General features: G+C 45.1%; 1 protein-coding gene across 1 annotated transcript; it reads right to left on the reverse strand.

Annotated features, from left to right (window-relative positions):
* LOC109726320 lies at positions 1,330-10,800 on the reverse strand. Its single transcript, XM_020255858.1, has 2 exons — positions 9,978-10,800; positions 1,330-1,349 (listed from the first exon to the last, which is right to left on the reverse strand). Exons 1-2 carry the CDS (start codon positions 10,798-10,800, stop codon positions 1,330-1,332), a joined length of 843 nt encoding a protein of 280 aa, XP_020111447.1.

The raw sequence follows: 11,226 nt of genomic DNA on the forward strand, positions 1-11,226 counted from the left end.
ACCTCAAGAGAAAAAATCTCTTCCAAAACTCCAAAAGAGAGCTAGAACCCTTCCAATCTAGCCTAGAGGAAGGTTCTAATCCAACTAATCTAGCCTCAAAAGCCCTAGAATCAAAATGCCCAAAATAAGCCCTAAATCTACAATCTAGGGTTTCATCTCAAAACCACCAATAAAAATCCAATCTAGAGGGAGAGAATAAGTAGATTACCTGTTAGAAGCTTCAATCCAAGCTCTAAACCCTCTAAATGCCAAGATCTTCCCTCAACAAAGCTCCAAATCCAAGCTCCAAGCTTCACTCATAGTGGAAAAGCATAAGGAGGGAAAAAGAGAGAGATTAAACCTTAAATCCCAAGTAAAAATGGAGAAATAAACCAAGGAGAAGAAGAGCGGAGGTGCCCTACCTTGCTCTCCACCGGTTTCAGCTCAGGGAGAGGCCCCAAAGGCGTGGGGACACTTATAGAAGCCCACAATTGCAAAAAACCCCCTGCAGTTCAAACTGCACGAAATCAACCTCCTTGTACCGGTACACGGGCCCCTATACCGATACAAGCCCTATGAAACATCACAACCCGAGGCTCGGGTTGGGGGTTCAACGGCTCTGTACCGGTACAAGCTCGGTGGTTGTATCGGTACAACCATCAACCCTGTACCGGTACAGCCATCAGCTTGTACCGGTATACAGCCCTGAAAACAGCAATCCGAGAGCAGCCTAAGTCTAATTTTTTGGTGACCTTAGGGCTACTTTAACTACCTCAAATCTCGGGATACGAGCCATGGGTCGGAATACTGTCAACGACCTACCAGAAAATCTGGAAATGCTCAGAACACAACTCAAACACTCGAACCTCACAATTTGCAAAGGTCCAGTGTGTTACAGTGTCGATCCACGACTTCACCATCGCCGGCTCCACCTTTTTCCCGTCAAAGGTAGGTGGGCTAAACTTCTTGAACATGACGAGAGCCGCCAATGCACGCTCCTGCTCCGCTTCCAAAGCCGCACCATCGGGATTTGAGGTCCCCGAACCGGTCGGCACTGCCGTGACTGGAATAGCCGTGACTGGCTCCGCCGCCACTACTCCCTTGGCCGCACTTGGCACCACCACAGGAGATGCAGGATACTCGGCACCCACCTGGGCCGCCGCCGCCTACTGCCGCTCTAAGGCCTCTTGAAGCCTTTGAATCTGCTCCCCTTGACGCTGAACAGACTCCGCTTGTTGCCGCACCACTCCTATAAGTGCGGACATTTGCTCCTGAAGCTCCCCATAGCCATTTGCTCCGGATTGCTCGGGCGCCGCAGTCGTCTCCTCGGGCATAGACCTCGTTCGCGGTCTACCACGAGCCATTGCTACCTAAAATGTAGCAATTCACGTTAACTACGCAACCAATATACTCGAACATACCTAATCCGGCGAAAGCAAACAAGTGTATTTATTTCCATTCCAAAGCATTATGTCGTCGGCCGTCGATCACAACACAAAGAATAGAGAACAAATATCAACTTGAATTAGCCCCTAACTACATTAGAGACTTACAAATATTAACACAATCATAAAGCTTTCGCTATACTTTAATTCCACGTCACTCACGTTTCCTAGATCCTTAAGGTTTTCCATTCCTAAGGGTCTCTAGGTCCTTTCTATACTTTCACTTTAAGGCTCTGATACCACTATATTTGTCACGCCCCGAGACCGATCCTATTTGGTCGGTTCGAGCACGTCGAACAGACGCCGAACGGACAGCATCTCCCCTATCCACCCAAGGCTCAACACAAGTACAAATCACGTAGTAGAGAGATTGCACATGCGGAAACATACATAATTGGCTTGCACAAGGGCAAGCAGTAGCCAAAGTGAAAGTACTATTCTAAACATCATACAAGTAATATGATTAACTTTTAACTACATACAAGCATTCAACATATAAATTCTTTTACATTCTTTGCATCATTTCTTTTTACATCACATGTTCCCCAAAATAGAACTCTTTACATTCTAACATCATTTAATACAACTATAATCATCAAAATACAAAAAATGATATAAAGGGGTATGCAACTACACAAAATATACCGAACCCAGGTGGTCACTGTCTATGGCGCGATACCTTTACCGCGATTGTCTGCCAGCTCACTCGGTCCCGGCTCTGTGAAAATAGTGAGATGAGAACTACAACAAAGTTCCCAGTAGGTTCGGCCGCCGACCTCGCCGACTTTCCCACTAGGTCTAAATCAGGCATAATAGAATAGAATAATGGATAGATAGTAACCAACTAAACAAATGCAGCTAATATGCCTGAACAATATAATAAATGATTATGCTCAAATAGAATGCTCATGATGAATGCAAGATCCACCTTCCAATTCTGGGTCCTTTTGGCTAACCCGTAGGTTTCGCCTCAACCAACAACTTGCCAATTCCGATCCCTACTATCGGGCCCTCAGCTTCCTCCCGACGGGATCAATAGACTAACAAACTCAAATCCCTAATATCGGGCCCTAAGCTTCCTCCCGACGGGACCGTCTTCTGGGGCAAACACCTTCCCAGTGATGACAACTCCGGAGCTCATCGCTCGAGGGGGAGCGACTACCCTCAAGCCAAGACTTATAGGCGAGTATGATCTATCCTTAACTTTAAGGATTTCCAAGTTCAATCAAATCCTTCACTATAAAGATGCAATGCTCATATGACCGTAACTTTAAAGTTATTATGTCATAATATCAACTATCTCACTTTACTTGCATTCTTTAACTTTCATGATGCCACACACACTAAGTGTTCTTTAACTCTTTTTCATGCATTCATTGTTCTCATTAATGCCACACCAAGTCGTCAACTCTAGCATTCAAACTCATTGATGCCACACACACTAAGTGTTCTTTAACTCTTTTTCATGCATTCATTGTCATTTACTAATGCCACCCAATCCATATGTCATAATGTTATTTGGTTTTTTACCTCATCTAGGTCTTTGTCACTATTCATGCATACATAGGATTTTACATGTTCTCAATAGCTCACTATATCTCAAATGCATCTTATACTCAAAGCATGCAATAATATAAATTCCACTCACCCTACTATGCATGAAAAGATAAACATACACATACTCAAAGATGACACTTTAGACATAAAAGAAAATTCATCGATTTCAGAATGCACCACCCACCTTGTATGGTTGTAAAGGTGCTAGGTTCAATTCTTGTGATTTTTGGGCGCCTATTTTCTCGCCTGCGGCAAAAAAAAGCCAAATTTGGCTTTTTCCCTAATATCTTTACGTAGACTCGTCGGATCGGTGAACCGAGTTCACCAACGAGTCAGAAATACCCTTAATTAGGTATAAGGTCAATTTGCCTTTAAACCAACCTAGGGCAAAAGCCCCAATTTTGGTGCCCTAACAATCATTTGCCCAATACCTTGGTTTGATCTCTAAGACGAGCAAAAGCAAGCTTATTCATCATCTAGAAACTCATCTAGAAACTTTTCTAGGTCATTGATACCATCCCTAAAGCATATAACATAAACCCTAGAAATCCACCATGAGAGCACATGAAGAAACATGAATTTTCATGTGTTCCATAGCCTCTACTAGGTTTCTACTCTTATAAGAAGATCAAATCCAAATGTTCTAGGGTATAAAACCAAACCCTAGCCTATTTCTTACAAGAAAACTCACCTTAGTCCAAAAGCTCTCCAACGTCTTCCTTGAAGGTGAGCTCCCAAGCCACCAAAAGCTCCAAAATCTTCAAATCCTTCTCCAATCTCCTCCAAATCTACCTTGGAGTAGAGTTTCTAAAGAGAGAGAGGGAGAGAAATGAGAGAGGAGGGAGGTGTTCACTACTGGAATGAGAGAGAAGGGGTGTGGGGTCCTATATAGGCTGCCACAAATGCAAATAAGCCCTCCATTTCTTTTTAATTGCAGCAGACTCAACCTATTGTTTCGCAGACTGCGTATCGGTAGGCGGGTGGGCGTCACCGGTTAAACCCCCTGTTCAACAGCGCAACCCGAGAGCTGCTGTTCTCGGGTTGCCGCGGGGTATCGTGATGTACCAGATTGTAATATAAAATTAAGTGTAAATAAAAATAGTGGAAGATACTATTTTTATTAGACTTAAAGAAGTAAAATGTAAGTCTGGAATGACTCGTGCTGAAATCGGAATGAAAACAGGAGATTTAGAATTTTCTGTATAGAACGGGGTTGATATTTTAGTAGAAAATTCAGTGTCAGAAAATTATGAAAATCTGAGAATATGTCAGGATTATTTTTATGAGGCTAGATTTAAAATTTCATATCATTCCGACACCCAGAATGTGAAAAATAAAATCCCACTGCTATCTGCTAGAGATTACAGTTCGGTAGAGCTTTTGGTGACCAAAAGTGGTCCAAACTGGAAAGTTAAGATATTTTATTTCTTATTAGCTTAAACCGAGCCTGACTGTCAAATTTGAGCGCAAACGGACATTCAGAAGGGCTCCGGCGAAAAGGAACAGATTCTGAGCTGCTAAACTGCTAGTTGTAATAGTGTTTTGAGGGTGTTTACTATAAAAGGAGTTGTCTTCTTCTTCTTCTCCTTCAACCGAGCAACACACACACACACCAGCACACACGCATGGAGAGGGAGAGAGAAACCCTCCCTTTCTCTCTCTAATTATCTCTCTCATCTCTCTAGATCTCTCTCTCAAATTCGCGGCGTTGGCGAAGAGCGAGCTTGTGAACGTGTTGGAAGCGACGGATCGAGTCTTCATGCGCCCGGTTGAGCGGCGTGCTTTTGACTCGGCGTTCGCAATTTCGGTAAGTGTTTAGGATTTGGTTTAATCCTTAATACTTAGTGTTCTAGTAGTCTCTAGAGTGTTTCTAGCATGTCGCTCTATTTAATTTTGGAATATTTGGAGGTTAATTTCATGCTAGGGCTTAAAATGAGGGTTTGAAAATTAGAGGGCTTTGATCTAGTTAAACCCTATTGTTCTCTAATTGAAGGTTAGAGATGAACCATCGGTGACCCTAGGTCGCGGATTAGCGGGTGTTCGGTGATCGATTGCGGATTCGAGCTTAACCGGATATTGTGTGCCGCGGAGGCCGATTGCAAGTGTCGACAAGTAATCGGAGAGCGTTGCGAGGTGGGTTGTGCCCACCGAAGTTATTAGCTAGCTTCCATGTCGAAGTGGAATGCGGTTTTGTTATTGATGCATATAATGAATTATACGCTAGATGAATGCATGAATAAATTGCTAGACGAATGCTTGAATTAATTGCTAGATGAATGCATGAGTTAATTGCTAGATGAATGCATGAATTAAATGCTAGATGAATGCATGAGTCATATTATACTAGATGATGTTGCCTACCATTGGAATCTACTAGATGAGATGCTAGATGAAAATATATGTATGATGACATATTATATATGCTAGATGAAATGTATAATGACATATGGTGGATTATGTTAGATGAATTATGCATGTTGATATATATTGCGGATTATGTTAATTGACATATGCATGTTGAACTTGGGTCGATATCTCTAGGTTGATTAGAGAACTTGACATTGGAAAACAAGGACATGTAGACTCTAAAACTCGATGTGGACAAGTAGGATGTCAAGTAGATCGAATGGCATTTGGAACTAGTGTAGCAGAGACACTTATGACATGATGAATATAGGGATTGGTGGATTTTCCGAGTCATGGTTATTCCTAGTTGATAGGGTATCCTCAGTTGGAGAGGATTACATAGTCTGTTCTCGCCTGGTGGTGGTTGCTCCACCCAAGCAGTGAGCTCCGGAGTCTTCACACGATGGACTAACGTACTTGTCCAGCAGACGGTCTCGGGTTTGCAAATGGGAGGGTCTACTTACCTATGGGATTGCACTGTGAGTCGGGGCGAACCTTCAGGTTAGCCAAGTTGATTGGATGACAAGCATATGAGCCGTAGTTGAATCCCAGTAGAGTGGATTCGGTATCCCAGTTGAGTGGATTTAAGGCTGAGGTGCATGTGAGATGTCCTTCACCTCGAGCCTGGCTTTACGCGGTACTCCGCGGATGATTGACTCAAGACCGAGTCGAGCGGATAGCTACGTAGAGGTAGATGAAACCTTGTAAGCAAACAGTAAAGGTAGATAAAACCTTATGAGCAGAATTGTAATTGACATGAATCTAAGATAGAGGAAAACTTAGATGTCATTTGGATGAGCTATGGATAACGAAACAGAAAGTAGAAGCAGTTGATCTACTTACATTATTGCATATTGAGTTGCATGATTGCATTGTTGCATGTTGCGAGGCATGAACATGATAAATGTTAGTTGCATAAAATATTTGATGAAATATATATATTTGTGGATACTTGTTGGACTAACATGTTGCAGTGCCTCCTTCGGACCTGGTGGGTCGACAACAATCCAAATCGCGTCATGTCCACCTTGTGACCTAGGCAAACCCGTCACAAAATCCATCGCTATGTTTTTCCACTTCCAAATAAGCCAAATAAGCCTTGCAACCACCCTTAATCATTCTCTTCGCCCTCGCCGTCGATATAGTAGCCGCGAAGCGTTTGCCTTTGCACGCCCGATACACTAACTCCTCTTAGTTAGGCTCACGGAACGTGATCACCCTTCTTTCGGAATCTATAACCGCGTAATACTTGGAGAGCCAGTTGATCCCCAAGATTACCTCGAAGCCCCACATTTTTTTTAACACTAGAAGGTCGATCGGCATAATCCAATCACCTATCTGCACTAGGCAGTCCAAGCACTCGTATGAACATCGAATGAGTGCTCGGGAGTATTCACCGACCAATACTCCTCGTTATGAGTGATCTCTATGTCATGAGCTTATGCAAATGATGCCAATATGGATGAATGAGATGCACCCATATCAAATATAGCTCTAGCTCTAGTATCCCTGATAAGAACAATACCCGCCACGACATCGTCGGGAATCGTGATCGGCTGCTCCTCCACCTTAGTGGCGAAAACCCGCCCACTAGGTGCTCGAGAAGTCTCTAACTGACGAGGCGCCGATGAGCGTCCAACAGATACAGCGGGTGGCAGTCCCGCTAACTGTCGCGCAGTGTACTAAACAGGTGCTAATGATGGAGCCGGGGATGCGCCGCCCGGGCAATCTCGGCCTATGTGGCCCGGTTGGCCGCATCGATAGCATCGCCTCTCCCGCTGTGGGCAAGTAATAACTCGGTGGTCTCCGCCGCAAATCATGCACAGATAGGTGGAATGGCTCTAAGCCTGATTGTAATATACCGAAAATTCGAAAAATAAATGTCGAACTTTAGTCAAATTGACCAAAGTGCGTGGATGGTACACTTCGGAAAGCCCGAAGGCGTTAAAGTAATCAAAAGTGCATTGTTGAAGGTCGTCGAGAGCTTAAAGATTCAAAATCTGCATTCTGCAGGTTTTGTGCTCTCGGGGACCGGTCCCTAAAAGAGAGACCGGTCCCCGAACGCGTGAAAACTGAGCAACTGAAAAATCGGCTAAGTCCTGAGAAGTCAGGCTTCGGGAACCGGTCCCTGCCTGAGAGACCGGTCCCCCGAAGACCGGTCCTCCAAAGTGAGACCGGTCGCATCGCGCACGGCAGCTCTGGCTGCGCTGGGACGAGCTTCGGGAACCGGTCCCTGGTCGGGGAGACCGGTCCCCGCATGCGAAATCTGCCCAGTCCAGGCAGTGTGAAAGAGTAAAAGTTGAGGGGTTTAGCTGCAATTTTGCAACCCATAGAGTATAGTAATATGAGGGCTTTTCTCTCATTCCACTCCCCCTCACACTCTCTTCTCTCTTTCTCTCTCTAGAAGACAAGAAGGAGAAGAAGAAGACAAAGAAAAGGAAGGAAAAAAAGAGGAAGAAAGTGAAGAATAAGGCAAGGAGAAGAGGAAAACCTCTCCTCTCCTTCTCTAGCTTGGAAAAGGAGTAAGCTTAGAGATAAGCCTTGCCCCTTCTCATGGTAAATCCCAAACTAGGATTTGGATTAGATTAAAGATGGTTTTTATAGAACCTCTAGAGTCTTTGAAGCTTTCTTTTTGCTTCTTTTGATATCAAAACCATGGAATGGTGGAAATGGTGAAGCTTGAATGAAAGCTTCAACCTCCTCTTATGGTGAAACCCTAAAATGGGTTTTAATAAAGCTAAGAATAGTTTAGATGGACTCTTTAGAGTAGAATGAAGCTACTTTTGCTTCCCAATGAGATCAAACCCTAGGTTTGATGTATGCAATGGAGCTAGGGCACCCAAATTGGGGCTTTTGCTCGTGGGGATTTCTAAATGAAATTGACCCTCTAGAAACCTAATTGGGGACCAAACGAACGTGTTGGTGCGCTCGGTTTGAATAAACGAAAAGCCAATGTAAAGATATGAGCAAAATGGCTAATAGGGCTTCGTTTTGCTGCAGGTAAAGAACGAAGGGTCTAAAAATCCCGAGAAAATCGTCGGAGCACCTTTGGAAGCCTACGGGGTGGGTGGTGCTTTTCAAACTCGTTGAACTTCCCTCTATGCCTAATGTGTCATTCAATTGAGCATATGTATATACGTTGTTGCATGCATTTTAGGGTAAAGTAATGATAAAAAATGTGATGTTGCATGATTGTGAGTACAACTTGCATAATGTGATGGTTAAGAACCTTATGAATGTCGAAAATTCTATATATATATGCATGAGAGAAAATGTGAGTACCCAAGTGAGCCGAAAGAACAGAGTGACACAATGAGATATAGATCGAGTGGCATTTGATAATGTAAAGTACAGTGACACTAGAGGTAGTGTGAGGCAAAGAATCAATGTGATGTAAAGAATAATGATAATGACTAAAGTGAAATTAAAGTGGGGCATAAAGAACAAGAATGCTAAAGATAACCAAAAGTAAAGAAATGTAAAGAACAATGATTGCTAGAGTAGCAACATAAAATGATGTAAAGAACACTAGAGTTAGTGTAAAGTCAAGATTGAACTTATAATCCTTTGAGTTAAGGATTTGATCATACTTGCTATGAGTTTCGTGCTCAAGGCGGTCGCTCCCCCTCGGGCGATGCGCTCTGGAGTCTTTGCATCACGGGTAGGAGTAAACCCGAAGGACGGTCTTAGCGGGAGGAAGCTGAGGGCCCGCGATGATGGACTTAATGTAAAGCAAGTTAATGTGGCGAAACCCCTGGGTTAGCCTTGAGATTAAAGAACAAAGAGTAAAGAACAAAGAACAAAGACAAAGTGTAAGGTGTAAAGAACAAAGAACTTGCATAATCTGCATATGTTAATGTTGAGCATATTTCCTGCTTATTGTTCAACCATATTAGTATCATGTTATAGAATGGTTACTATATTCAGCTTATCCTTTCTATTATGCCTGAGTTAGTCCTAGTGGGAAAGTCGGTGATGTTGAGGCCGAACCCACTGGGAACTTTGTTGTAGTTCTCACCCCACTATTTCCACAGAGCCGGGACCGAGCGAGCCGGCGAGCGACCGCGGTAAAGATATCGCGCCTTAGTCATAGGCCACCCTAGTCGGGCTTGTATTTTGTTAGTAGTTACCCTTATATCATCTTTTGTATTTGATGATTTAAAATGTTGATGTATTAAGCAAAAAAAGAAAAGAATGTAAAGCTCTCTTTTGAGGTAAATGAGATGTAAGAAAGAAATGATGTAATGATGTAATGAAATGTAAGGAAGTTGAAAATGTACAAGTTGGACTTAATGTATATGATCTAAATTGAATCATAGTACAAGTGAATGTTTAGTTTCCTATCTTTCACTCATGGCTATTGCTTACCCTTGTGTAAGCCGTATTTGTATGTTTCCGCTAGTGCACTTCTTTTTGAAAATGTACATGTGATGAGCCTTGGGCGGACAGGAAAAACTCTGTCCGTTCGGCGTCTGTTTGACATGCTCGGGCCGGCCCAAATCGGTATCGGTCCCGGGGCGTGACACTGACTCCAACCACCTCGCCAATGTGATCGCTGAGGTCGCGGGGGTCGCTTAGAATTCGACTGACCCGCCGACCCTCCAGCCGGCCGCTTCTTGTTCTTCTCCCTTTTCTTGTCCTGCTCGAAGGCCTCGCGTTCCTCTCGCGCAATGGCATTGTCGCCCTCTACCCAGAGCGCGCGATCGAGTACCTCCTCATAAGTCTTCAGCCGGAGCGCATGCACAATCCTGAATATCTCCTGCCGCAAACCGCGCTCGAAGGTCTCCGCCCGGTCCCTATCGCCATGGACCAAGCTTGGCACGCAATTTGTAAGGTGCGTGAACTCCCGCTCATACTCCCGCACCGTTCGGTTTCCCTGTCTTAGCTTGCGGAAGTCCTCCTTGATCTTCCGCCGGTAGCTATCGGGAAAGTACTCCAACAGTAGCATCTCCCGGAACGCCTCCCAAGTGACGGAAGCGGAATCCAAGGAGTGGTTCTTCTTGGCTTGAGTCCACCATAGTCGCACCTTCCCGTCAAAACAATAGGCCGCTAGGTGAACCTTGTCTTTATCGAAGGTGTAGATATCCTCGAACAACGCCTCCATCGCGGCTAACCACGACTCCACCAACCATAGATCCTTTACATCGCCGTTGAAGGTCGGAGGGTTGAATTTCTTAAAGGTCGTCAATGCCGCCAACGACCGCTCCCTCTCGGCCTCAAGTACATCAGGAGTAGGAGTCGATGAACCCGATGCTGCTGGAGGAACAACCGTCACTGGTGCCGCCGCTACCGCCGGCGTAGGGGCCACAAGAGCAGCAGGTGCGGGCGGATCCCTAGGTACAGATGCCACTGCCGCCGCCTGTCGGGCCAACATCTCGTGGAGCTGCCCAATCTGCTCTCCTTGCTGTCGCATAGACCTGGCCAAAACTGCTACCTGGGCTCGTAACTCACGTACTTCGTCCGACCCCGACTGCCCGGGCTCCTCCCGAGGCTCTGCCGGCGTGGACCTCGTAACTCGTCGTGGTGGTGCTATCACGTCCTGAAACGTAATGCACAAAAAATGCCTTGGAGTTGAGTCCGCGAGAGCAAATGAGGCAAACTGCATCATTGGGCTGATGTTGCTCTCGGGGACCGGTCTCTGCAGGTGAAAGACCGGTTCCCCTAACTAGGCGTAGCGGGGTTGCGTGATGCAACCGGTCCCTGGCAGGGAGGGACCGGTTCCCGAACGTGGACCCAGCGAGAGATGCCAAAAATTGGCTAAGTCCTGAAGATTGAGCTCTCGGGGACCGGTCTCCCAGATGAGGACCGGTCTCCCGGGGAGAGACCGGTTCCCGAACGC

This window comes from Ananas comosus, linkage group 21 (assembly GCF_001540865.1).
Source record: "Ananas comosus cultivar F153 linkage group 21, ASM154086v1, whole genome shotgun sequence".
Classification (NCBI taxonomy): Eukaryota; Viridiplantae; Streptophyta; class Magnoliopsida; order Poales; family Bromeliaceae; genus Ananas; species Ananas comosus.

What these genes read in the sequence shown, in the direction of transcription:
- LOC109726320 (XM_020255858.1), bottom strand. Translation starts at nt 10,800, where the DNA reads ATGCGACAGCAAGGAGAGCAGATTGGGCAGCTCCACGAGATGTTGGCC. An exon ending in GCCGGCTGGAGGGTCGGCGG is followed by an intron (nt 1,350 to 9,977) that starts GTCAGTCGAATT and finishes GCTACATTTTAG; the next exon opens with GTAGCAATGGCTCGTGGTAG.